The sequence below is a fragment of the Penicillium macrosclerotiorum genome (genome assembly GCF_028827735.1).
Source record: "Penicillium macrosclerotiorum strain IBT 26536 chromosome Unknown utg000003l_segment0_segment0, whole genome shotgun sequence".
In the NCBI taxonomy this organism is placed as follows: domain Eukaryota; kingdom Fungi; phylum Ascomycota; class Eurotiomycetes; order Eurotiales; family Aspergillaceae; genus Penicillium; species Penicillium macrosclerotiorum.
In genome coordinates, this window is record NW_026643083.1 from 2,363,605 (window position 1) to 2,389,788 (window position 26,184).

At 49.7% G+C, this 26,184-nt stretch overlaps 12 protein-coding genes across 12 annotated transcripts; 4 read left to right on the plus strand and 8 right to left on the minus strand.

Moving 5' to 3' along the window:
• Positions 1 to 2,693: 2,693 nt before the first annotated feature.
• N7462_003744 (uncharacterized protein) lies at positions 2,694 to 4,711 on the plus strand (the record flags this gene model as incomplete). Its single annotated transcript, XM_057075470.1, has 3 exons — positions 2,694 to 2,876; positions 2,930 to 3,207; positions 3,265 to 4,711. The coding sequence occupies 3 exons, from the start codon at positions 2,694 to 2,696 to the stop codon at positions 4,709 to 4,711; spliced, it is 1,908 nt and encodes a 635-aa protein (XP_056934975.1).
• Positions 4,712 to 5,605: 894 nt separating this feature from the next.
• Positions 5,606 to 7,611, plus strand: N7462_003745 (putative MFS peptide transporter; the record flags this gene model as incomplete). Its single annotated transcript, XM_057075471.1, has 3 exons — positions 5,606 to 5,966; positions 6,040 to 6,822; positions 6,914 to 7,611. The coding sequence occupies 3 exons, from the start codon at positions 5,606 to 5,608 to the stop codon at positions 7,609 to 7,611; spliced, it is 1,842 nt and encodes a 613-aa protein (XP_056934976.1).
• A 350-nt stretch (positions 7,612 to 7,961) lies between these two features.
• Positions 7,962 to 10,511, minus strand: N7462_003746 (putative spindle pole body associated protein SnaD; the record flags this gene model as incomplete). Its single annotated transcript, XM_057075472.1, has 1 exon — positions 7,962 to 10,511. The coding sequence occupies one exon, from the start codon at positions 10,509 to 10,511 to the stop codon at positions 7,962 to 7,964; it is 2,550 nt and encodes an 849-aa protein (XP_056934977.1).
• Positions 10,512 to 11,068: 557 nt separating this feature from the next.
• Positions 11,069 to 11,505, minus strand: N7462_003747 (KGG domain-containing protein; the record flags this gene model as incomplete). The annotated part of the gene is made up of 2 exons (XM_057075473.1): positions 11,069 to 11,218; positions 11,281 to 11,505. 2 exons carry the CDS (start codon positions 11,503 to 11,505, stop codon positions 11,069 to 11,071), a joined length of 375 nt encoding a protein of 124 aa, XP_056934978.1.
• Positions 11,506 to 12,146: 641 nt separating this feature from the next.
• N7462_003748 (alkaline phosphatase family protein) lies at positions 12,147 to 14,251 on the minus strand (the record flags this gene model as incomplete). Its single annotated transcript, XM_057075474.1, has 3 exons — positions 12,147 to 13,933; positions 13,989 to 14,118; positions 14,174 to 14,251. The coding sequence occupies 3 exons, from the start codon at positions 14,249 to 14,251 to the stop codon at positions 12,147 to 12,149; spliced, it is 1,995 nt and encodes a 664-aa protein (XP_056934979.1).
• A 384-nt stretch (positions 14,252 to 14,635) lies between these two features.
• N7462_003749 (putative class III chitinase) lies at positions 14,636 to 15,607 on the minus strand (the record flags this gene model as incomplete). The annotated part of the gene is made up of 1 exon (XM_057075475.1): positions 14,636 to 15,607. The coding sequence occupies one exon, from the start codon at positions 15,605 to 15,607 to the stop codon at positions 14,636 to 14,638; it is 972 nt and encodes a 323-aa protein (XP_056934980.1).
• A 1,180-nt stretch (positions 15,608 to 16,787) lies between these two features.
• On the minus strand, positions 16,788 to 17,392 carry N7462_003750 (uncharacterized protein; the record flags this gene model as incomplete). The annotated part of the gene is made up of 3 exons (XM_057075476.1): positions 16,788 to 17,075; positions 17,141 to 17,212; positions 17,267 to 17,392. The coding sequence occupies 3 exons, from the start codon at positions 17,390 to 17,392 to the stop codon at positions 16,788 to 16,790; spliced, it is 486 nt and encodes a 161-aa protein (XP_056934981.1).
• A 461-nt stretch (positions 17,393 to 17,853) lies between these two features.
• On the minus strand, positions 17,854 to 19,505 carry N7462_003751 (RNA-binding signal recognition particle subunit SRP54; the record flags this gene model as incomplete). The annotated part of the gene is made up of 2 exons (XM_057075477.1): positions 17,854 to 19,371; positions 19,428 to 19,505. 2 exons carry the CDS (start codon positions 19,503 to 19,505, stop codon positions 17,854 to 17,856), a joined length of 1,596 nt encoding a protein of 531 aa, XP_056934982.1.
• Positions 19,506 to 19,726: 221 nt separating this feature from the next.
• N7462_003752 (rRNA-processing protein RRP15) lies at positions 19,727 to 20,626 on the plus strand (the record flags this gene model as incomplete). Its single annotated transcript, XM_057075478.1, has 1 exon — positions 19,727 to 20,626. One exon carries the CDS (start codon positions 19,727 to 19,729, stop codon positions 20,624 to 20,626), a length of 900 nt encoding a protein of 299 aa, XP_056934983.1.
• A 290-nt stretch (positions 20,627 to 20,916) lies between these two features.
• Positions 20,917 to 21,666, minus strand: N7462_003753 (ferredoxin family 2Fe-2S iron-sulfur cluster binding protein; the record flags this gene model as incomplete). The annotated part of the gene is made up of 3 exons (XM_057075479.1): positions 20,917 to 21,158; positions 21,225 to 21,331; positions 21,395 to 21,666. The coding sequence occupies 3 exons, from the start codon at positions 21,664 to 21,666 to the stop codon at positions 20,917 to 20,919; spliced, it is 621 nt and encodes a 206-aa protein (XP_056934984.1).
• Positions 21,667 to 21,888: 222 nt separating this feature from the next.
• On the plus strand, positions 21,889 to 23,447 carry N7462_003754 (mitofusin complex protein UGO1; the record flags this gene model as incomplete). The annotated part of the gene is made up of 2 exons (XM_057075480.1): positions 21,889 to 22,248; positions 22,305 to 23,447. 2 exons carry the CDS (start codon positions 21,889 to 21,891, stop codon positions 23,445 to 23,447), a joined length of 1,503 nt encoding a protein of 500 aa, XP_056934985.1.
• A 1,073-nt stretch (positions 23,448 to 24,520) lies between these two features.
• hapX (bZIP transcription factor HapX) lies at positions 24,521 to 26,078 on the minus strand (the record flags this gene model as incomplete). Its single annotated transcript, XM_057075481.1, has 2 exons — positions 24,521 to 24,762; positions 24,836 to 26,078. The coding sequence occupies 2 exons, from the start codon at positions 26,076 to 26,078 to the stop codon at positions 24,521 to 24,523; spliced, it is 1,485 nt and encodes a 494-aa protein (XP_056934986.1).
• Positions 26,079 to 26,184: the final 106 nt, after the last annotated feature.

Below are 26,184 nucleotides of genomic sequence, written 5' to 3' on the forward strand. Positions count from 1 at the left end.
AAAACTGATACCTTTCGCTTCACTCTGTTGAACAGCATATTCCTTTGGTATAATTAAGGGTTCACTTTATTTTGACCGAAGAGAATTTATATCTCTCACGAATGCGATAGATCCAACCAGAGCTGCTCCCTCTTGATTCATCTCCCATATAAAGGTAGATTATCCAGCCAAGGATAGCAGGGTCCTGATGACGATTGACTTGAAACGAGAGTTCGTGCTTGTCACCGCAGCAAATAAAATCATGAGTAGATCGATGATATGTGTCGAATTCAGAGTCTTGCGAATTTCAGATCAGGCCTGACATAATAGCCAGGACACTTAAAACCAGTGCGAGATTACGGGACGATGTGGTTGACCCAGAATTACATCGGCCAATCTGTCATTACCATCAAGCAAAGATTCACGAGTCCGTTGCTCGCAGTGTAATGCTAGTTGTAAAGAAATTTCCTTCAAGGTGTATTGTTACTTTAAGAGTACCACTAGCTCATTATTAATATTCCGCCCTAGATCAATATTTGTTCTCCAGTACTACTGCTGCAGTCTATTCTAGCTACTGGAGCTCGTTATTATCAACCTTATTCCCGACAGCTTCTAGAACGGGCCGAGGCCAGCGCTCAATCCATTCATGAGCGTTGGAAAAGTTGGCAAGTGACCGGAAGCGTTAATATTATTTGTATGCTATTGAAAATAATATTAACGCTTCCGATCACTTCTCTTCAAGGGCAAAATATGCAGGATCGACACTTATAGGCTAATAGAAAACGATATCGAGCTCCCCAATAAACTCAAAGTTTGCTGTGACTCCATTAACTTTTGCAACCGTAGATTCACAATTTTAGTCAACCTGATCATCTGCGTATTGCTCCCAACTCTCTTTAAACAACTATAGCAGCCTAAATTGCATCGCTCGAATGGCTGATACGGAGTCCTGTCCGCTGAAATAATACCAGCTGATCTCATAATGAGAGAAATGGGTTCCTCGCGAAGGGTGGCCGGTAGTTCCTAGAAGCCGGTAATAGAAGATACACCTTTTATCAAAATGATCCGTTCCAACAAGCAGAAGCTCGGCTAGCTATAAGCATAGTCCAGCTCATTGAACCTGGCAAGATGGTATTGAGGCTCGGATGGGGATAGGTGCACCTGATTTGATTTGCTAAAAAATTCATTCCTCGGAACCGTATCTGGCTCTGAAAATGGTAGTAGAAGCTCTAGGGGCTGAATTAAGCGTGGGCTCATCGTCAAAAATTACGGGTGGAAAGGCGGCTGTTTCTGGCGCTAGAGGCTGTCATTTTCGGCACCGAATCCACAGGTCCCTATACTGTAGTTTCAGACAGAAACTCCATCGAAGTTGAGCGCAGAGAAAGCTATGAAGAACGAGCTTCAATTCGTACTGAGAATTTTAATCTAGATTTAGAGCATTTTTTGTATCAAATCTCGGACCGATAGCGAGGTCTGTCGTCATAAAAATATCTAGATTGGGGGCGGAACCTAATCTTTGCTTTGTAAATTTCGGAATCAAGAGTTCTTTGTAGATTGTCCGTTTAATTATCGCGTAAATGGAAGGTTTAATCCCAGAAAACACGTTTTGGTATCTGTCAAGTGAAATCCCCTCGGCCGGACTATACCAGGCTCCGGCACAACCAGCGCTGAAAGCATATACAATCCCTGTTAGCATTCCATCCCAAAGACAAAGAGCAAGACACCACATTCACGAGAAAGACTGAAGATTTCGAGCATGATTATGCGTATTGCTCCTGGATGCTCTTGCTCGTCCTTGCTGGCCACAGGGTCACGCCCCTTTGAGTCACGTGCATGGATGTACCAACTGAGTCGTTCAGAACACCTAGTCTATTCCAATCGAATGAGTGAACTGGTCGCGGTATTATCGTTCAGTTGGACTTCAATTAATAAATTTATCATTCCAAATGCTGAGGATGTACGATGTGCGTACAAACCCAAGGATAATAAGCCTTCGGTCCAACACCAATTGGACGTCATCGAGGGGCATGTTGACTCGCCCTTCCGGCCAAGCATACAAATATCGCTTGCTATCGCCCTGTCTTCAAGTCGCCAGGTCCTTTAAGGCCACCCTGTTGGTCATGATGCATCGCCTTGCAGTGGATGACGATTGATTGAATTCCTGAAAATCTCCGAAATTTCTAGCGCAGGGCTTGAAACGGAGTGACGTTCAGCGATGACCAGGGATGAACACAATGAACTAATTACCCTCCAAGCATCACCCCTGGGACTGCGCTAGACTTCTACAGTCTGGCATTCCAGTAGATCAGCAGACAGGAAATTTGCCGACAAGCAAGCTGGCTTCTCGCAGGCCATGTTCGCGGCTGGGATTCTTGCCATGCCCGACCCCTCGAATGGCACATTCCGCACCTCCACACTCAGGCGCGTCGACGCGCTTCTAGGGGAAATGGTGTTCAATTTAACACTCGCTTTGAGTCCCGTTTGCTTCTTCGTGTTTCCTCACGCCTTTCTTACGAACGAACGCTATCCGGATCGGGCTGCTTCTGGGGTTGAACACTGTCCGACTTTCTTTTATCGCCTGCGACTCTTCGCTCGCTTCACCTTGTCTGTTTTTTTTTTTTTTTTTCACATCGCCCTTGCTCATCTTTCTCTGAAGGTTTGAATTAATTGGCGACGCTGCAGAGCAGCGCGCGTCTCAATTTATCTGCGCAATCATGGCGACAGGATTTGACGCAACACCTCGTAAGGAGGGCACCTGGACCAAGCTCGTGATATTCGTCTCCTTATATTGTCTGATTCTGGAATCCATTCTTGAATGGGTTCTCGTTCTTTTTCTCTACGGAAATCATAAAGTTGACTCGAAGATGACTGTGAGCTTGGCTCTAGCACTAGTCTCGGTACGGTCTTTCTATTCCTCATTTTCTGTTCCACTCATCGCTAATTTTCGAAGTCCTTCCTTATGATCCCGCTAGTATCCCTTCAAAGTCTGGTTGCCTGGCAATATAACAAAATCGGAGGATTTGGAGAGCAAAAGACTGTTCTTCACAATGTCTGCACATACGTCCTCCGACTGGACCTCATGCTCTGGCTTGCAGCAAGTGTGTCTGGGCTTGTGGTTGCCGCTCAACAAGTCTACTGTCTCCCAGCAGGTACAGATGCTAGCTATTGGAGAGTCGGTATTAGTTGTGCATTTCATCGAGCTGCAGTCATTGTTTCGGTTGCATCACTGTAAGAATTCATAATACGAGCCCTTTCGTCTATATGAACTAAAATTTATCTCGTTAGGGTCACTGTTTGTACTCTATACTGTGCCAGGGAGCTTTGCGATCGCCCGTATGATGTTTCCATCATCGGAATCTACAGACGCTCCCAAGCACTTCGTGACGACAGCATCTTTTCAGGACATAGCTGGGACAGTGATGAGACACTCAAAAACGAAATTCTGAATCTCTGTCGCCAGCATGATGGCAAAGCAGGTGCAGAGCCTTGGTATCTCGATCCATTAGCTGATAAAGTCAATTGCCATCCCAGCATTCGCCATCCTGCTCCCGTTCGCCTGCGACCCCAGTTAAGAGTCAACACGGATCCCGGCTCCGAATATGGGGAAATCACTTCTGGGACAACGATATCGCCGGATGATATCATGCCTCGTATCTCTCCAGGAGGCCAGACTATTACGAGTGACTTCTATCCTATCTCGCGAACCTCCACAATGATGACTTCTCAGACCGCCTGTGAATCCCAAACCCTTCTCTCCAGTATTTTCGCTCCTAGGGTTCCCCCGATTCCAAAAGAATATACTGTCAATCATAAGAGAGGAAAATCATCTCTATCCTCACTCAAACGATTTTTTCCGAAATCCTTCCCGTTGTCGTTACCTTTGTCCTCGGACCCTCAGATCCGTGCACTTGTCGACCCAAATGCTGCATCAGATGTTGAGAAGCAAGTTGTGACCCCCTCGACGTCAAGAAATAACCTGGCAAATTCCTCCCAGGATGTTCTGGTAGATAGATCTGCTGATGGATCTTCATCGCCTGCTACCCAGGCTACCACTGACTCAACACAACAAACAACCAGGAAGCCTGAGGGACATACCCGTACGATGACAATGAATTCTGCCGATGCACCAGAGGTCGTCGTGCCAGCAGAGCCAAGCAGAGTTCGCCGCTCTCAGACAGCCTGTCTAGCACCGCCACCTCGTTCCATTCATCACCCACATCATCCGAATTACATACCTGGGCCCGAGATGCCTCGCAAATACTCCCTGTCCTGTCGACAGAATTCTGCCGTCCTTCCGCTACATGTGGAGCCTTTGCGGCGAACTACGTCTCGCCAGACCAATGCTATGCAGTATCCAGTTCGCAGCAGTTCGTATTCTTTCGAGCCACCTCACATTCCCAGACACACACAGAGCCAGTATCACCTGCACTGGTACCCGCAACCTCCTCGCTGGCCAAGCCAATCCACATTTGATCCCAGCCGGACAACTCCAGTTCCTGCAATTCCACGCCGCAATGATGTTGAGGTTATCTACCCCAGCACGCGGCGGCCTCGCAGCAGTACCCATAGTGGCTTCAAAGGCCCTTTGAGCTGTATTATGGAATCATCTTCTACCCCACGAACATCCGTGAATACGGCTCAGGTCAAGGCGATTGGTCCAGGTGTGCCATCCAATGTGATTGATCAAACGATGTACCGCGGTGCAAATCGCACCAGTCTAAGCTTCTATTAAACCTTTTACAATGTCTCGGGGACTGTCTGCAGGTCAGATTGTCTTTTTCCGATTCTGAATGGTCTTTGACTTGGGTGTTACATCATAGGGCTAGTAGTAGAGGGCGACGGATGGAGATATTTCTATGGCGTACTCTGTTGGCGAGCTTCTATCAGACCTTCTGAGAATACTGGTCTTTAGCTTAGATGCAAATTTTGATACCAGAATTGAGTTTAATACTTTGGAAAATCATGCAATCTGCTGCAGAATCTCTTCCTTTTTGACATTTTGTAGAAACAGTGTTATCACTATCTATCCCCAGACTGCAAGATGAGCAATCCAACGCTAAAATGGCAGCGTGGCATGAGATTGCCTAAATGTCCAATTCATAACTGATCATCAATCCAGGAAACCCAAAGTTTAAAGCTTTTGCAGATGCAATGCAGATTTTGTGGAGTCAGAGTCACAACGAAGGCCGCATTCGCCATCGCTCGCCATAATAGCGCAAGTATAAACCAGAATCGCAGCTTCATCAATTCCCCTATTCGATCAGTCGCTTAAAAGATCCACCATCTATACATCCGCAGCCGTTGTTAGTAAGCTTCAATGCTACCTTGATCCCAGCTCCAAGGAGACTGAGTTGACGATATCAGGCTACGTTGGGAAATCTCAGACGATGAAATTTCTCATTTTATTTGACTTATCGGTCGAACCCTCCTTCCCCTCTCCCCGATTCTTGGGTGTTTATTCAAGAGATAGAAGAGAGGGCAGGAAGGACATAAACAGTTATTCAAACCCATACGGTGCCCATTTATTTTGATATACAGCTCGATCAGCGTATTTGCCTCTAGATTTGTCTGGCATTGGACCGGCGCCTCAATATCGAGATGGGTGAGTTACTCTGCATCACCAACCATGGCCATCTATAAATCGGAGAATGCCGTCACTGATACTTTTGAATCTCTAGCTACACTGGAGAATGAGAGGAAATTGGTCACGGAAGCGGTTGTATCCCAGCCGGGCTCCGAGAATGTCGAAAAGACGGCCGTTATCTCTAGTGATCAGAAAGGGATTCAAGCTGTTGAACCGAATATTTCGCTGTCCATTGAAGAATATCCTCTCCCTACTGAAGAAGAACGAAAGTCTCTGCGCAAAGTTGCTGACTCTTTGCCGTTGGTCTCGTTTTCTCTTTGCCTTGTAGAATTTGCCGAGCGTGCTTCTTTCTACGGTGCCAAAACGGTTTTCTCCAATTTTATCGAGTTCCCTCTTCCAAAGGGTACGCCTGCTATTAAGTCATCCATCTGATACTTGGAACATGTCAACTAATGAGTATGTGGGGTTATATACAGGAGGCAATGGCGCAGGGGCACCCCCACGAGGAACCCAAGAAACCGCCGGGGCCCTGGGGATGGGCCTTCAAGCATCTTCTGGATTGACTTTGCTCTTCACTTTTCTAGCTTATGTGATTCCCATCTTTGGGGGCTGGTGGGCCGATGTTCAAGTAGGTCGTTTCAAGGCGATCACGGTGGGCGTGATCATCTGCGGTGTTGCCCACCTCGTTCAGATATTTGGCGCCATTCCGTCCGTTCTCCAGAAGGGGACCGCCAATGCCGCTCCACCATTTATAATTGGCCTCTTGTTACTGGCGTTAGGAGCAGGTCTTTTTAAACCAAATATCGCTCCCACCATCCTGGATCAAAACCCCCATAAGAAGCCCTATACCAAGGTTCTGAAATCGGGGGAAAGGGTCATTGTGGATCCAGATGCGACCACAACCAGAACAATGCTAATCTTCTATGGGTTTGTCAATGTCGGTGCCTTCTACATGTTGGTCACAACATATTCTGAAAAGTTGGTTGGGTATTGGCTGGCTTTTCTGCTAGCAGGGATCATCTATTTCTTGCTCCCAATTCTCCTCCTGTTGATTTATCGCAGGACCTACAAACAACCACCATCTCGAAGCTCAGAGTTAAATCAAGCGCTCAAAATTATTAGTGTAGCGCTTCGTGAGAACAAATTCAAGGTATGGCGGAAAGACTTTTGGAATGCTGCAATGCCAGCCAACCTACAGGCAAAGGGCATCTTGGTAACTTGGACGGAGAAAGCAGTGATAGATGTTGCCAGAACTATGAGTACGCTTATCAATTGCACCCTACATTCTTTCTTTCTTTCTTCCTTTTTTTCTGAATACCAGAAGGCACAAGTTCTAACCTTATCTTCCAGGCGCATGCGATATCTTCTGGTTCTATCCCATCTGGAATATGAATGACGGAGGAATTGGATCTGTCTCTACGAATCAAGGAGCCTCCATGGTTACCAATGGGGCCCCAAACGATCTTCTAAGTAACTTCAATCCACTGACCATAATCTTCGTGATTCCCGTTCTCACCTACGTGATATATCCGACATTGCAACGCCATCGGATCAAATTCGGTCCCATCAGCCGGATCACTTTCGGCTTCATTCTGGCAACCCTGGCCGGGTTGGCTGGAACCTTGGTTCAATGGCGTGTATATGAGCTCTCACCATGTGGCTACTATGCTTCAACGTGTGACGAGGTGTCCCCGATAAGCATTTGGTGGCAGCTTGCAAACACTATCCTCAGCGCCCTGAGTGAGTGCTTCGCCAATGTCACTGCATATGAGGTGGCCTATGCGCGCTCCCCTCCGAGTATGAGAGGCCTAGTTGTCGCTATATTCCTTTTCATGAATGCCCTTTCGCAAGCAATCGGTGAAATCTTGCTTCCAGTGACCAAAGACCCGTATCTGATATGGATTTGGGGTGCTCCCACGGTTGCCCTCGCTCTTCAGACGGTTATCTTCTGGTTCCGGTTCAAAAATTTGGACAATGAGACCTACTACGAATACACCGAGGCTTTATCTCTAGAGCCTAACGAAAAGAGAAATGCAGAGGCTGTCTGACGAGAAGATCATTTTTCGACCCAACAGCGGGTGAGGGCTTGGACTATCCCAAGTTTTGGTTGGCATGTGTAGCGGCAGCCGTTGGTTTTTCCCTTTATATAGTCTCATACAACTCTTTTTCTGTCGGATCTTGTTCTAGTATGTGCATAAGTCCATGGAATCTGATTCTCGCTTTCAATTTACCCTGTCCAGTATTGCTAAAGCGTGAATGTCCAACCCGTAACAGCGCTACAAACACATGGCATAAAATGCTCACGCAAAAACCAAACGCCATTACATCTAGAATGCGGAACTGATTGATAATCGAACTGGAATTATGGGTCGCAGGAACAAAAGCACGCGCCATGCTTCTATACATTCTTATCCGCATTCCGAGAGCGGTGTTTCTGGGCATACTTATATTTGTACGCCTGTCCCTGCTTGATATCGGGCTTCTCTCCATCTCGCCGACGGTTCTCTTTACCTTCGGCCAGAGGGCCAGGCCCACGGCCTATCTCCTTTTCTCCCCAGTACATCATAAGGGCTCTCGCCATCCGGTCGCGCTCCTCCAGGAGCAGATCGACACGGCGCTCCCATTCGCGCTCTCGCTTGTCCACGGACAAAGCGATGCGCTCGTCAACAGCAGCGGCGGTCTCATCCTTTGCGGCAATGACAGCTTCCAGATGCTTAATCTCGGATTTAAATGTCTTGCACAAATGAGCTTCCTGTGCGGAAACAGAGGTGCGGAGAGTAGTCAGCTCAACCCGCAGGTCTGCTTCGCGTTGTTCCGCGGTTGTGAGCAGGTTGCGAATCTTGCGCATGGATTCGGCGTGTGAGGAGCGGAGAGTGGTGATTGCGGTTGAATGAGCGGTTTGGAGACTTCGAATCTGGGCCTGATGAGAAGCTTCCAGCTCGGCGGCGTCAATTGCAACTTCTGGCTCCTCGGTGTCGAGGACACCGCGGTTTCGGGCTGGCGAGAGTGGTGGGCTAGGCGGTTGGCCAAGGGCCTCCTCTTGGAGACGTGCCACGGTTTCGAGAGATTCGGCATGCTCTTCTTGAGTGCGGGTCAACTCATGCTGGGTCTTGTTAAGGTTCGAAGTTAATTCCTCGACGCGACTAGTGAGTCGTGAATTCTCCGTTTCAATGGTCTTGATGAGGGCCTGTGTCTCGGTGGCCTGTTCGCGCAGTCGACCCGCCTCAGCATCCGCCGCCTTTTGGGCAGCGGTAGCATCCTGTAATTGATGTTGAAGCTTGGCGATTTCCTGATTCGGGTCCTGTGGAACTTTGCTCTCAATGAACTCGTTTTCCACGGGTAGTTCGGGATCTAGTTCAGAATTCGGGTGGCCTAGGTCTTTAATGAGGTCGAGGATCTCGCTATATGTGCTTCGCCCACTGATGGGGAGATCGGCAGCAACAGCTTTCAGGGCATTTTCTTGAGCCTCCACTTGGGACTGAACACGAGTCAGGTCAGCTTCAAGAGACTGGTTTCTCTCCTCGAGAGGTTGATTTCGAGTCTCAAGAGTTGTAAGGCGGTCCTCTAGAGCTTGATAGTCCGCATTAACACGATCCAACTCGGTCTCAAGTCGCTCGTTCTCAAGTGCCTGATGATCGTTTTCAGCCTTGAGTCGATCGATCTCAGTGTTCCCCTCATGAAGCTGCACCTCCTTCGCCCGAGTGACTTCTCGCAACTTGGCCATCGTCTCATCGAGAGCCTCGTCCCTTTTCTGGAGTTGTTCCTGCGTGAGATGCAGTTGCTGACGCAGATGGGCAATTGTCTCCAATCGCTCCGTATCCAGAGAGTTCTGGGAGTCTCGGTTCTGAATTTGTTGCTGCATATCACGCATCTGTTGTTCCAGTGCACTGAGATTGGGATTGGTGGCAGCGGATTGTTGCAACATCTTTTCGCGCTCATCGTTCTGCTTCCGGAGCGACTTTATCTGCTCGCGCAAAGCAGACTCGTCGGTACGACTGGTCTGAATTGCTTCCAGCTCGTCGCTTTTGCGCTGCAGCTCTAGTTGAAGGTGCCGGATTTGCTCGCCAGCTGAGGCAGCTTCCAAAACCCGCTTGTGATTTTTCTGCAGATGCTCCTCTTTCTCCTTCAATTCCTCCTCTAATTGAACAATGCGTTGTCGTAATCGCTCTTCACGCTCTTCTGCTTCATCATGTGATGATGTCGGCAATTGGCGATTTGATGGGGAAGCTGGACTTGGTAATTCATCGGCCGGGTCCTCCTCAATGTCTTCTAGGTGCGTCGAGTCTCTTGCAAGCGCACTTGTCCTGTGTAAGAGGTGCGACGGAGTGGACATATCAACGGGAGGCCCGAATTCACTCATTTCACCTGACTCCACGTCCTGTTCAATGACAGGTTCTCTTGATCTCATCGACTGATGGCGAGGCGCCGAACCAGGTAGGTCGCTAGAATCGTAGAGACGGCTTTTCCTAACACTTGATATGCCTTCTCCCATCAAGTATTTTTCCATGTTGGCCGTAAAGTCTTCGGGTCCACCCACATCTGAAAGATTGTCCTCTGCACCGCCATGCATCTCTGGTAGCAGGTCTGATTCTTTGCCGTCCAAGAATTTGCTGCTGGGGAACTGGCTGAAGTCCAGGGTATACTCTGCGAGGCGAGCATCCAGATCAGAGCCTGTCATACTGCCTGGTGTTGAAGGACGAGACAAGTTTTCTTTTTCATTTTGTTCGTGTTTGTCATTGTTTACGGGCTGTTCTTCATTGTAGACCTCCGGCTCAAAATGTTCGGAAATAGGGCTCTCGGCGCGCAGTGGTGAACCTGGCTCTTCGGTTAAAGGACTCGAAGGTTGCTGTGGTGGGGAAGATGGCATAAATAGCGGCGTCACAAGTGTCGACTGTCCGATGGTGTCGTGAGAGGTTGGAAATGGCGACGTGTAGCCGGTGTTGGCCATGATCGCGAACGCGTATCGGGATGGTTGGGGTCGATCGAAGCGCTGCACGCGCCACAAGACAAAAAGGGTTTAGGATTTCAGTGACCTTAAGGTTGATGAAGTCGCATTCTAGAGCGAAACTTTCTGAATAAATAGACAGCTGAATAATAATACCAATTTGTAGAGAGCGAAAGACGAAACATTGCTGGGAAATGCGGGCGCGAATGAATTGCGCGTGGCCTGAGGCAACATATTTACGCGTTGCCCATTTGGGACTAGCCTCAATCATTTGGTGGTACCCTCGATGGATGAATGTCTACGTATGTACTTATAATGAATTGAATGTGTGTATAACACTGCATTCTCCTCCAGTTACATTCAGCCACCTGGTAGTAGATTTGAATCTAATCCATAATCGCCTTGAAAAGCAAAATTTCAGGAAGCGGGAGAACTACCGGACAACCGTATGCTTGTGTACGCATCCCATCTGAATACTTTCTTAAGTAGCGTGAGATTTTAAATCCATATTAATGACGGCTCTGTAGGAATAAGATATATTCTCAAGTTGGAAGTACCCACTACGGTTTCCATTCTTCAAACCCTGGAGGCATCACGGATGGCTCCTGGGAACTAGGCATGGACTTGCGAACTTTAGACTCATTCACGGCCTTTTCCAACTCTATACCTGCTTTTCTCGAGGCTCGGCCACCTTTAGATGCAATTTCATGCTAGTTGAATTAACAAACATGTCTAGATCAATCATTTCGTGGACATTGATGAGTTGTCATACCTGCTTTTCAGGGTCCATATCGTGAAATCCTCCAACCCCTCGAACTTTGCCACCCTTTTTACCACCTCTACGACCCATTGCTGAAAGTTCTTCCCGTGGTCTGTTTGCAAAATTGGCAGGATTCGGGTGGTGCTTATGTGTTGCGGTGGCGACACCACACCGATTCCAAACTGTAATGCATCTAGACTGAAGGGGGAGAGGCAGCCAATTGAGAGGGCGTAGCATGGTAAGAAGAACTTGAATTCCCGAATGCAGTATCAGAAGGAGTATAAAAAGAGGCAGTATTGAATTCCATGCTATAATTCTCTATCATGATGTCGCGCCTTCGTTGGAGGAAAGAGGTAAGTTTTATATCTCATCCTCTCTGGTCTTTTGCCTCTTTGCATCATATCTATTGATGACCAGGCCTTCTTCAATGTCCGGTTGAAATCGACTATTCGTCATAGGACACCCCATAAAACCATTTAGTTGCGCCTTGGCGTCCAATGGAGGCCTTGGGTGGCTGACTTTGATTGGTGCGGAAGTTCGTCCGATTTGGCTCATTTGATGTCATGCGAAATACTCGCTTGTTTCCATGGATGGGCAGGGAGACAACTATTGATTATATTTCTTGAGGGCCCCTTTTGAAGCACGAATCATAGAGTCCTTATTTTCTTTTTCATTGAGAAACAAAAAGGGTTACTTTTGATCAATCATTTTTACTTGAAAAGCTGTATTCGCTCTCACAGAGGATTGAATGTCGCGTCGAATATTATCGTGCAGAATGTTACATAGCATAGTCTATTCACCCCGCCAATTGTGCCCAAATAAGAATCAAAATATCATCTCCAAAATGAATGCTGCCTTTTTTTTATATCATCAATATCTTATGTTTTCTGCAATTTTACCATCCTTTCATAGTAATATTCACTGGCTGTGTCGACGGCCCAGCGCACAATCTCCTCCGTTCGACCCACTACAGTCTTGAAAATGACATCCCAGCCATTGTCGAACAGACTATCCTCAAGGACTCGACCGGGGGGTAGGTGAGTAACCTCCTCTGAGCCTGATGCCGCACGGGTGCCAGCTGCGGGATCTAAAGGCACACTAAGCCGGTACTTCCAAACGACATCGCCATCCACATATAATGAATAGGTGAGCATAGAGCTTCGAATGAGGACTGGGGCAGATGCAGTCGAATCGGCCTCGTCAACACCGTCGGAGATTTCAATGAAGCCAAACTTGCTGTTTCCGTCTGGGACGTACTTCACCGCCACGTCCTCATCATCCTTTTGACGGTATGTCCGAATGGGCAGATAGAACATACTGAGGGGACCAACACTAAATTCGTGCAGACCATGACCTTCCGTGTTAGGTCGAAGCTCTGTATTATCCAGGTTGAGAGTTGGATCTGGGAATCGGGTTGCGCCAAACTCATGACGGTCACCACTTAAGAGGATGATACGAACGCCAAGCTCGCGCTCTGAACGCCACATTGCTTCAAAAATGGTACGACGCTCGTTTAGAAAACCGCCCCAGGTATCGGTTGTCCCGACATGCCAGTTCTTGGTGAAAGGAACACTGGAAGAGATGATCTTCCAGTGTACATCAGCTGGTTCAGGTTTAGCGAGATATGCCAGCAGTGATTCTCGTTGAGCATAACCCAGGATTGTGGAGTTCTCCTGTGCTGGCTCAGAACGGTAGGTTCGGGTATCTAGCATGAAGAACGAGGCCGGTCCATTGACAAATGAGAAATACGTGACGTCGTTAGGGTGAGCGAAAGGCTTCGCTGGGACCGGTGGGTTGGCTGCAACATGATAGTGCAGAAATGGGTCGGATGCGGCCGGATATGGTGCTGTCTTGTTACCGTGAGACCAGTCGTTTTCGATCTCATGGTCATCTAGTGTGTGGATCCATGGCAAATCAAAGGCTGGCCCATCGCTTGAGCTGGAAGCCCAGGATGGGGATGAATATATCCGTCGGTATTCACTGCGATAATGTTCCATAGAAGAGCCTAAGCGGAAAGGGACGTCGATGTAGATGAAATCTCCAAGGAAAAGCATGAATGTAGGTTTAAGAAATTTTGGAAGCCTCCCAAGCGCCTCCGTCATTTGCTCAATCCCTGGGACTCTCAATGGATGAGATAAAATGTTGTAGGGAAAGTTTGGCTTCAAGCAACTTGATGTGACGAAAGAGAGTCGGTTTGCGGCGCTTGTTCCAGGTCGTGGGGCTGTCACAAAAGCGCCAGTCTTGTTGTTGGATAAAGAATATCGGTAATTTGTTGCCGGCTTCAAATTTTTCAAGGTGACCATGGTTGTATAATCAGTACTGTTGTCCAGCTTGTAGACGGTACCTTCTTGGATCCATTTCTGTGAGGCTGGTGTCGAGGCCTCCTGGTATGAAACAATCACTGGAAGTTGAGCCAAATCGGGCTCACGGAAAAGTAGATTGGCCGTAGTCGGGGAGACATAACCAATACGTGAGAATGAGACATCAGAACTGGGGTAGAATACAATCGCGCGAAGCAAAAAGTCAAGAGTTAGCAACGCCGCTATGACATTGACCATTGCGGTCGTCCAGGTCCACAGCGGCGATCTTTTGTAAGGGAGTCCCGTCAATAAAGTTTTCAGCGCAGAATCACCAGCCTGGTCGGTGTTTGAGCTTTTGGTATATTCTATATCATGGTATATTTAGAAAGATCATTCAAGGCCCTCCCAGGATCAACTCACTGGCAGTACGCTTGCGGTTCTTCCTCGGGCGATCTTCACCAGGCTGATCATTTCTAAGCAAAGTGTACAGCGATGAAAGATACACTGCAAGCGAGGTGATGACAATTGGTACAAATGGATGGCCAGGTATCTAGCAAGATATTAGTGAAAAGAACGGCGAATTGGATTGATCACGGAGCCCCTACCCATCTCAAGAAGACGAAGGCAAAACATCGAGTTGTTGCAGAACTTATGACTGCGGCAATGCGCGGCAAGGACGCCATTATCCCGTTTCACCTTTTAACCGTAGCTGATCTTGCAGTCATCGACAGGACCAAACAACAAGAGAGAAAAAGCTTGTCAACGCGAAATGAATGTCTCGAAGTCCGGAAGTGTCTGGTGGTGTCATGTTGTTTCTAGCCTTGTTGATTGGCAGTCTGCAGGGGGTGATGATGTCATTTACAGCCTGGCTTTGCAGGCTTCAAATCTCGCCTGCGAATTACCCAAAAAAGAACAAAATGCAAAACATAGAAAAACACAGGGATACAGGTCTACATACCGATTTGGGGACTTATGAGTAAGAACGGATAATGGATTTCATCTGTTATGTAGTCTAGATCGATTCCAATATTCATATATGGGTTTATTGAGAGAGATTTGCCGATGCCTCATCTTCCTTGCCCTTGATTCAACATGTCCTGCAGAAGGCTATTCAAACTGCTGGCCATCGGCCCTGCCGCCAATATCTGACGAGCCGCTGTCACCAAGTCTTTCATCCCCATACTCATCGACATTTCTGCCGCCCATTGCCATGGGTTCTCCCGATCACCAGGTAGCGCATTGAAGTACTCCCAGCCCATGACGCCACCAAATTCCGGAAATTGCTCAATTAGCGTGGCCAAGACAGCAGTCATTTTCTCACGAGACACGTAACCTTGGGATCCGTTGCCGGGATTTGTTAACAGGCCATATACCACGCGACGCGGGGACCAGCCTTGCGCGACCATGGCGGCATACATCCGAGGATCCTCTGCCGGACCCCAGCCATTATAGAATTGGGTGTTGTACCAGTCGATCTTAGAAGCGCACGCCTGTTCAAGTTCACGATAGTCAAAGCCCGACAAGTTGCCAACTCCCAGGAGAGCAGCTGCGACCGGGGCTAGCGTGATGATGAAATCCGCGCCCATGTCGGCCTTGAGCCGGTCGATTAACCGAATGATACCCGGCAAGGACATTTTTTCTTCCACGTCCAGATCAAGCCCCTGCAGTCCATGCCGGCGAAGAATGGTCAATAGAGGGCTATAAAAGCGTTCGAATTGCTGCTGGCTGCCGTCAAGTCGTTGAAAAGAGCCCGGTGCGGCGCCGCCGAGCATGCCCATCACTTTCACGCCGCCCTGTTTTAGCAGAGGGACTTCGGCCCATAGCGGATCAAATTTAGGGCTGTCTGGAGGATCATCGTTCAGTGTGATGTTCCCTGGCTCGTCGTTGATGTGGATAGCGGCCAGGATGATATGTGTAATCCCAGTATTCTGTTCCAGGAGTGGTAGCATGGAGACATACGGCCCCTCACCGGGGATGAGGGTTTGGTGATAGCAGATCACCCGTGGGCGATGGGGCGCTCCACCCGGGATGGGTGGCATCTTTTGGAGTATAAAGACGCTCTTCAATGGAAAGAATGATTGTATGGCGGAGGGGGCGGGAGAGAAGCACCTACAGGCTCCTGCACAGGTATGGATGATAGCGGGGACCCCTGGTAAAGGAAGAGGTGGAGTGGACTCTGCGGGAAGATCGAGCCTGAATAATGTGCCTAGTGCTGGGGTAAACTGAGGATGCCAACTTTTGATTTACGCTCAACGCACCAAAAAGACGTATTCAATTGATCACCCCATGTTAAATCTCGAGACACTAAAAAGAAGAAGATAAGAAAAAAATAGAAAAAAATTAGAAAATGCGAGAAAGAATCATATAATAATACAAGGATTAGCACCCTCTTTTGTATCCCGGTAACTCAGGCTATGGGATCGTTAGTCAGATACTCAGAGAGTCTGAATGCGGAGTAAATCGTACCTTCACATTATGAGGCCGACACGCTTCGTCTGTGCCAGTTCTTTCTGGGGGAAGCCGTCATCAACTGACGAATGTATTCTCATTCCTTTACCCAAGTGTATTCTCTCTTCAACATCGAGCTCTTGACGTACATAGTCTCCAGGATATACTATGTATATAACCTGCGTGCTCCCTTCCAAACCCCTGGCCCAGATACCAAAAGGCTGAACAACCTGTCACTTTTTATAAACATGTCATGCAAAATATGAGCCATATGAATTCCGAAAATCGCCCATTTGGCCCTAAAATTTGTATATATATATATACGAAGTCACAAAGTCTTATAATATTCTGGGAAGTGAAACTTCAGGTGTTTAGGACTCAATAAGAAACTTTATTAGCTCAAAGACTGGAAAATGTTCACTATATAGTTCAATGGTCGAATGTCTGTGTTCAGCAGGAAATCAGATGTAAAGACTGGACATAGTCTAACTAAGCTTGGCCATACTCAAGTCTATACATGTAAGCAGCATAACAAAGAAGCATCTATCGACTCAGAAGATATTTTAAATTTGAGACTGCAATACTATCACCAGAAAGAAACCTCTGAAGTCACCGGCATCAATAATGATCGCCAAGACCCAACAAGCACAAAGCTCGACCCTATCCATCGTAGTACCCCATTCATGATAATTGCGCTCGCATGACGATAATTCGCCGATTCAGCGAATTGATAAAATTGAATCGTGACTCTCCTTCCACATGAGTCTACTCCTAGTCAAAAAGAGATCGCAGCCAATGACCGTCATAACGAGAGGGGTCCCCGTAGTAGCCTCGGTCACTCTCAAGATAGTCCATGTCAAGTTCAACCCTAGTGCCAGAGAAGAGCGATTCATACCAGCCTAGTCTAGAGTTAGACTTGACATAACGATATAGATTAGGACGCTCACCGAGAATAGCAAGTCGATCATTGTTGTTCAGATTGCGCTTCATGTTCTCCACTGCACACTCATGGGCGATGAGGAGATGACGGCGCAGATTCTTTGTGTTATTGAAAGCAACCTGGATGACCACCGAAATTTCAATCAGAATAACCCACAAAAAGCACAGAGGAGTCGACAACAGACGAATCCCAGCCAGCAACCCTTTATTCGGCAATAAAGCTCGCCATTATGGAGAATGACCTTGTTGTCCTCGGTCTGTAAGATTGTGAATAATCATACAACAGTCTGATCTGTAGTTGAAGCACTCACTCGCTCGTACAGAGGAAGCTCGAGGTTTTCAGCCCATCTCTCGAAGATGTAGCGGCGGTATATTTCGTACCGAGACAGCCTGAAAGGAGTTTGGCCGGGATTTCCAGGCGTCTTCGGATCGGACATGGCCAATGCATATACGTCAGGTTGTATTGACTGGACTTGAGATTAAACAGCAGATGGGGAAAAGCGAAGAAAGAATGGTGTTCTGAGATGAGAGGGCTGAGACATTAGATAGAGCGGGGCAGTAAACAAAGACGAGTGCAGGAAGCCTGCTGTATATGAAGTGAGAAGTGAGAGATAGCCATGAAACCAGATCCCTCTTTATCTCTCATCATATGGGACATACAGTAGCAAAGCATGTGGAAAACTAGAACATTAGAAACGAGATAATATAGGGATGATAGAAAAGGATATCGTTCAAGTTAAGACATTGTAGATCCTTATTCACAGTTGTTACAATGTGTAGGCCACATAGAAATGAATGATATATTCAACGCCAAACACCAGCCCAGATGCAAAGTTGATGAACCATCAGCGTATGTGAGGGTTGTAGAGGAAGTAACGGAGACTTAGGATCACAGCATCTACCGTCCGCGTCCACGACCACCTCCTCCCATACCGCCCATACCGCCCATCAATCCACCCATCTGGCTCATCATACTCTGCAGGTCCATACCTCCTAGACCTGGGATGCCACCGCCACCCTGGCCGCCGCCCATCATTTGCATCATCTTGGCCATATCGCCCATGCCGGGCATACCGCCCATACCACCAGCACCACCCATAGCAGCCATTCGCTTTTGCATAGCAGCAAGCTGCTGCTGGTTGTTTCCACCCTTGAGCATGTTTTGTGCACGCTGCATCTGCTTCTTCTGACCACCAACCTTCTTGGCCATCCCGGCCATCATGCGATGCTGGGAGAGGAGATCTTCCACTTCGCGGACGCTGGTACCACTGCCGTGAGCGATGCGGACCATGCGGCTGGGCTGCTCGACAAAGGTCTTGCCATCACTGTCAAGTTCAACAGCAGTCATGCTGTCAAAAATGTAAATCATGCGACGCAGCTTCAGAGATCCGTCCTCGTCGTCCAGACCCTGAGTCAGGTTGGAGAGACCGGGAATCATGCCAGACAATTTTGACAACGGGCCCATCTTCATAATTGAAGTGATGTTCTCGCGGAAATCCCGCAGGGTGTAGATGCCTTCCGCAATATGCTTGTAGGTTTCCTTGGCCGAGGCCGAGTCCTTGGTGATGGCCTGGACATGCTCGACCAGGCCAGCGACGTCGCCCATTCCCAGCAGCTTTTGAACAAATGCGCGGGGCTCGAATCGCTCAAGATCCATCATGTGTTCACCAGTTCCAAGGAAAATGATAGGAGTATGTGTCGCAGCAACGGCAGAGATAGCACCTCCACCCGCGGCGTGGCCGTCAGTCTTGGTAATGATAATGGCACCGAAGTCAGCGGTAGCCTTGAAAGCAGCCGACTGAGACTCAGCAGCCTGACCGATCGTGCCGTCCAGGACCAAGATGGTCTGATCGGGCGTGACCGCGGTCTGAATCTGAGTCATCTCAGTGAACAGTTCCTCCTCTTGGCGGTGACGACCGCTGGTATCAACGATAATAATGTCGAACCGTTCCTTCTTGAATTTAGCAACACCCTCTGCAGCCACGATAGCCGGATCTGTCTGAGTCAAGCTACCGTAGTAGGGAATCTTGGCCTTGGTCGCATTCTGCTTCAGCTGGTCGAATGCACCAGCACGAAAGGTATCCGCGCAGACCAAAGCCGTCTTGAACCCACGCATCTGGTAATGGCGGGCCAGCTTGGTACAGGTAGTGGTTTTACCAGCACCCTGCAAACCAACGAACATGATGACGTTGGGACGACCCTTCTTGGGCCGGAAAGGCTCCGCATGGGGGTCGACCAGGGCCACCAGCTCATCGAAAACGGTCTTCTGGATGAGGCGCTTCTTGTTGACGGCCGCGGGGAGGGACGCGAAATTCACACTGGATTTAATCGACTTGCGCAGTGACTGAACGAGGCGGACGTTGACATCAGCGGAGAGCAGGGCAGCACAGATCTCTTTCAGCATCTCATCGAAAGCCTGGAGGTCCCATTAGCATACATGGTCGTCGGGCCACCATGACAATAAAGACAAACCTTCTCATCGAGGTTGTTTGACCTGGTGAGGTCATTGACGGCGGCATTAATGCGCCGCCCAAGATCCTGGAGGACCATGGTTGATAGAACAGGGGAGTGAAGGTGTGTGTATTCACAGCAAGTCGGGATTCCCAGACGATGTGGAGGGGCGAGAGCCGAAAGACCAAGGAGGCAACGCGGAGTGCCAATCGGAGCGCGGGAAGGCCTCACCGCCCAAAAAAGTTGAACGCTACGAGATGAATTCACTTCAACTTCTATTCAATTACACCAAACATTCAATTCGATTTTTTTGGTCCAAAATGGTTGGGTCCTATTCCAAGAAGCGCAAGGTGGTCGATGGCATGCAGGGCAAGACCGCGCGCCCAAAGAAGTTTCGCAAGCAACGCGAATACCACAGCAGCTCCGAAGACGAGCAGGAAGAGGACGAGGGCACTTTCAAGGCCGTGAACCTCGCTGATTCAGATGAGGAAGAGGATGGAGGAGTTGCAGTGGCTAAGAGCACTGCTGGTCCATCCAAATTGAAAAACCCGAAGAGCAAATCCGCCTCTACACCCCCAAAAAAATCCGCCGCCGTCGAGGACTCGAGCGATGATGACGCCGAAGAGAACGAAGATCAAGCCGACGAGGCCGACCAAGATGCCTCTAACTCTGACGATGACGATGCCGATGTCTCTGATTCAGAGCACTCCGATGCAGGCAACAAGCGTCGCTCAGTTCCTAAGCGCAACGATCCCTCCGCATTCTCAACATCCATCTCCAAAATTCTGTCCACCAAACTGCCATCATCCGCTCGTGCCGACCCCGTTCTGTCCCGAAGCAAAAATGCCACCCAGGCTACCAGTGATTTTGTGGAAGAGAAGCTTGAAAAGCAAGCACGTGCGAAGCTGCGTGCCGAAAAGAAGGAAGAGCTCGATCGCGGCCGTGTTCGCGATGTGATGGGTATCCAGAGAGGTCTTGCCGGTCCCGTTCAAGAGGAGGAGAAGCGATTGCGCAAGATGGCCCAGCGGGGTGTTGTAAAGCTGTTCAATGCCGTGCGCGCTGCCCAGGTCCGTGGCGAGGAGGCTGTGAAGGACGAGCGCAAAAAGGGAACCGTCGGCATGGGAGAGCGAGAGAAAGCCGTCAACGAGGTCAGCAAGCAAGGATTCCTGGAACTGATCAACGGGAAGAAGGGGAAGCCGCTCAATATCGAGGAGGCCTAGAAGGATTCAAAAGCCGTATGATATCCATGGCATGTTTCTGGCGTTTGGAGAACCTGATTTTTTATTTGTATTCTGTTATTAACAATGACGTTCACATATAAACCCATAGTCTTTATGGAATGATTTTACAAATGGTACAGGAGAGTTTCATTCGGTATCTTGCTGGTCTGCCAGACAAATCAAATGCAAATAATACAGGGTCCCCAAGGGACGAATTCATCGTATATTCCACGTCTGAAGATTTACTTCATGGACCTTTTCTCCCCAATTTAAGTTTCTTCATTGTCACCTCACTTCGATTCAAAGTCGCTCGCCTGAAGATTTCGCGTCATGGATGGCAAGCGCACAATGATACCGTCCAAGTCCTTGCTCATGATCACCTGGCAGCCCAAGCGCGATGTCTCGGTCAGGCCAAATGCCAGGTCCAGCATGTCATTCTCATCATCCGAGGGCTCCTCCATCTTATCGAACATGTCCGGGTCTTCGACAATAACATGGCACGTTGAGCATGCACATGAGCCACCGCAAGCACCTAGCAGATGGATCTAGTCAGGATCCGGGAAAGTGAATGCGACTTGAATCGGGAAATTGGACATACCTTCCATTTCGAGGTCGTTGGCTTGTGCGATATCTAGCAAATTGTCTCCCTCCGATACCTGCAATGCGACCTTGGTGCCATCCTTGTCAATGAAGGTGACATTGATCCTTGCAACACGATCAATTGTCAGTAACTTGAGAGTGCAAACATGTCGCATTTCCTTGACTCACTCTTCACCGGCCTTGGGCGGCGTGATGTGGCCATGAGCAGCTTGCACAGTCACTGAAAATGACCGCTGGATAGCTGTCCAGCTCTGTGATGAGACTCGAGGGTTCTTCTTTGCCTTGGAGTTCAACCAACTTGAGTGTCTGACCCCTCCGGTTCTCCACGGCGCTGTTTGGTGGCTAACGTATCTCCGTGATTGAGCAAGACACACATCTCCGGCAGTAGCCTTGGGCACCGCACGGCGCAATTGCAGGCCGAATTCTCGCCAGAGCGCCATTGTGTTGAGGTTGTTTGAAGGCAAAAAAGCGAAGAGATACGGAAGTGGGCGAGAAGTCGGGAAAGGTCTGGGGCGCCGGAGGAAGGCGATCGGCCAATGGCCGCGGGCGAAAAAAAAGACTGACAAAGCTAAGGCGGCGTCGTTCGGACATGAGCTGCTTCTTTGCTCCGACCTCGTTTTTTTATCCCCGAACCCTCACCCCTCCCTCCATCGGCATCCACCATGGCGTCTCGCGAAGGGATCAATCCCTTACGCCCGTATTATATCCCCCAGTCGGGCTTGTCACCCGCCTCCCACGCGACCCCTGAAATACCGCCACCGTCGGCCCAGGTGTTTGGCAGCTCGGCGCGCGACCTCATCCGCGACATCGACTACGCAGATTATCTGGACTCATCGCCCTCAGTGTCCGATTGGGTCCGCGATGCCCTGAACAGAGCCCTTGTTCGATATAGCAAGGTTCTTACTGCACAGCCCTTCGATGTTGCCAAAACTATTCTGCAGGTGTACGTCGTGCCGGACGCCACCGAGGAACAACCGGATCGAAGGTCGAGTCCTGGAACTGGCGGGAGTTCATATGAATCAGTACGCGTTTCTGTTTCTTGATGTCAGGTATGTTAAGCTAACTGATCTCTCGCCAGGACTCCGAGTCATCAGATGATGAGAGCACTTATTTTACCTCCGCGGCGCCCACGACGCCTATACCGTCGACACCGCGATCTCGCAGGGGCCGGCATCACATCACAGACCGCAGTGGCTACATCCGAGACGCCGCACCTGCGCCATCTAAGCATGCCCTGACGATTCGCAACCCGACCTCCTTGACGGAGGTTCTCTCTCAACTATGGACGACCAGCGGGCCGAGCTCCCTCTGGAAATCCTCTAATGCAACATTTATCTATTCACTGCTCCTCCCAACCCTCAACACATTTATTCGCAGTCTTCTCTCGGCCATCATCGGCCTTCCAGAGGAAGACATAGCCTCCTCGATGGCTGCCGACATCTTAACAGCACCTTCCCCTGTGGCGACTCTAATCATATCCTTCATTTCATCATCTCTATCTGCGATGCTCCTCTCTCCGATCGATACTGCTCGCACTTACTTAATGCTCACACCCGCAACGCACGGCCCGCGCTCCCTCATCCGTGCCATCCGCCAGCTCCCTACTCCTAACTGCACCATTCCACCACACCTTGTCCCAATCACCATTCTCCACTCTAGCCTGCCCAATTTCATCACCACCTCGACCCCACTCTTCCTCAAGTCCTACTTGTCAATCGATCCCCTCCTCAATCCTTCCATGTGGAACCTTTCCACCTTTGTCAGTTCTGGCCTCGAACTTGCCGTGCGGTTTCCCCTCGAGACTGTCCTCCGCCGCGCCCAGATTGCCTCATACACTTCCTTGAGCCTGCGCCAGAAATCCTCTGGTGGCAGCATCCGCGCTGCGTCTATTGACGCTTCGGATGTTGAGACAATTGTTCCCACGCCACGTACTTACCGTGGTATCGTTGGCACGATGTGGCACATCGTCCACGAGGAGGGCGTGAGCCCCACCCCCTCCGAGTCCGAACGCGCCCGGCAGCTGATCGGCAAGCCGGCTTCGCAGCACGAGCGGCAGAAACGGCAGCAAGGCCAAGGCATTCAAGGCCTGTACCGCGGATGGCGCATGGGTATGTGGGGCATCGCCGGTATTTGGGGCGCCAGTCTGCTCGGTGGATTCGCCGCTGAGGAGGAAGTGACCCTTCGTGGCGGACATGGTCGGTCTAGCGGTGGGCGTTTCTAGGTAAACTGAAATAAGGCCTTGCTTCAGGCGACGATGTAGCCATCTTGGTCAATCGCTGTTAATACGGATATCCCACCTACTCTTCCATTCCCGCTATCTCGGCATATTCCATTTCTTTGGCAGGCCCAGACGAAGACTGCATTTTGTTAACGCTACAAATGCTCTTTTTTCGACTCTCCCCTCCTCCCTCCCTCTGCTCACAACTTATACCCCAGGGAATGGATCCAGGGGGCAGGCAATCGGCGTCCTTAATATTTTTTGCACACTGTATAAAATCTTGGCACCACCTACATAGCAATCTGATATAATTCCCATCTAATGGATTTTTCTACAACCTTTGTTTCTTCTTCCCTATCTATATGTCGGAGAGCGCAATGACTTGATACTTATATCGCGGTCAGAAAATATGGAACATCGTATCAACCGGTGAAGATATCTTTGGCATGCCTGGTAGATCTATTTCTAGAAGAACTTTCTTCACATTGAGCATGAAATCCAGTGAGTGCGAAAAACAAAATAGTGAGCGTGTGATAATCATTCCATTCATCAAAAAAAACACGGTGTATACATGGCCATTAAATCGAGGACAAGGCAAAAAGAAAAAAAGAGAAACGCCTATGAAATCCAATCCGTCTAGAGAAGGAATGGAAAAGGTAAAACATCAGAACCGCGACAGGAGCCAATCACAGACCATGTTCATATCGGTCAAAAGGTCACCACGCCCCGGCCTTCCAATTAAGAGGCCAGGAATGCGCTAGAGCGTAGAGAAGAAAAAATAATTCAAACGCTTTTAGGAGAAGAGAAGAAGTAGTCGAGAGGTTGGGGAGAACAGATATGTCAAATATGAGAGCCTGCGAAGCGTTTCAGCCTCCTGGAATTCCTGTTATGACATGGTAAGAGGGCAGTGTGAAGGAAAAAAAAGGAAATAAACATGAAGATGTAGACCGTATGGTGATACATGGGGCAATCGGGGGGTGTGGGTATCAAAAGTGTCCGCCGGATGGCAGAAGAAGAAAAGACCCGATGCAATATTCAGGAGAGAAGAGAGTGACAGTTTGTCACATTTAATGGGGTTATTTCTCAGCAAAGCGTCGGTCGAAATATCGCAACACGCCCATAACACTAGCAGCTTCGACTTCCATCGCAGCCCGACTGCCATGACTCTCGGCTAAGGCCAAGTCCCGCGGGTTGGGGAGAGTGTGCAGCTTCGGCAGCCAGCTAGAGATTTCATCGCTGGCGCGAGAGAATTTGGGTGACGAGAGAGAGTTGTGAATGCATCGGCACAACTCAGGGTGAGCGCATTGGGCGTAGGGGGCTTGGATGGGGCAGATTGCGGAGGCATGGAGGGGTTGTTACGCGTGGTCGGGGTGGCGGGGGCATTTCTTGACATGCAGCACCCCCGTCGGCTCCCTTGCCACCGCAGCATCCTCCTCCCGATGGAGTTCCGCTCGCTGACCGGGAGGCTGCCAGCGTCTTGCAAAAAAGGGTGCTCCGAGGATCGGCGAGACACTGAGCGCAGGTGCCGGGTCCATTGGCACACGGGTTCGTCGCTTGGCTGATCGACGGGAGAGTCACTTCAGACCGCACGTCGCCATCGGATGGGGGCGGGGTGAACTGAGAGATAGATTGAATGGGAGCCAGGCGGTTGGTCTCAAAGGTGTTGCGGCTGCTGCGTTGCTGTTCCTGAGCGGCCATTTCAGCGCAGATGCACGGAGTGCCGTCCTGGCAGAATCCGCAGGGGTCGACAGGTGGAGAGGAGACATTGTTATTGTGGTTGTTGGAGCTCGATTGAGCGGGAACACCGGCGAACCGGGACGTGAAGTCAATCTCCATCTCTTCCGGGTCAGGTTTGATTTGAGGATCCGAGGTCTCACGAATCGGGCTTCCAACGCCGTGAGGAGGATGTCGGGAACGAGAGGACTCGTGAGTATCAATAGGCATTGAGAAGGCGTCCTCGATGCATTGGCAGTGCGCCGAGGAGCAATTGGTGCAGCCCAAAGGTACATTTGCCTGACCGTCTTCCTTGTTGCGGTCGACGCTGGTAGGCACAACATCTTCCATTCGGGAACGCCGGGTAGACGGGCGAGTGCGAGGTGGAAGAGGAACAGAGTCCGAAGTGATGGAGGATTTATTGCAGTTAGAGCCGGAGAGAGACGAACGGAATTCCTTCACGAGTGCCTCTTTCGCACTGCGTTCGATAGAGACCTCCTTCTCTAGGGAATGGCACCGGTCGCGCCACCAGCCCATCTCCTCACGGCACTGTTCAACCTCACGAGAAAGGTTGGTGATCTGTTCATTCAACGTTGCCACGCGGATGTCATGGCCATCTTCGATCTCTTTGATCTGCTCTTCCAGTTCCTGGACTCGGGCGGCCCGTCTTTCTCGGAAAGCTCGCTGGGCTGCTCGGTTCTGGGCCTTGCGTTTTGTTGGGGGAGTATCCGTTGCTGGCTTGCGGCCAGGCTTTGGACGGGGTGGGATCACCCATTCCTTGGAGGTGATGGACCCGGGCGTGCCAGGTCCAGGCGACGGGGCTACAGAGGGTCGAGCAGCCAGCGCAGGAGCCGGAGCGAGAGCCAGTGGTGGTGCGGCAGAGGCCGGCGCAGGCGTGATGGACACGCCTGTCGTGGCCATCATGATGCCAAAGTCACTTTAGGTGCTGGTTTGGGGTCAGCGGGCACATTTGAGGGGAGAACGACTTCGGGCGGGTTCGGGAGGGCACGCACGAGCCGTCGGTCGG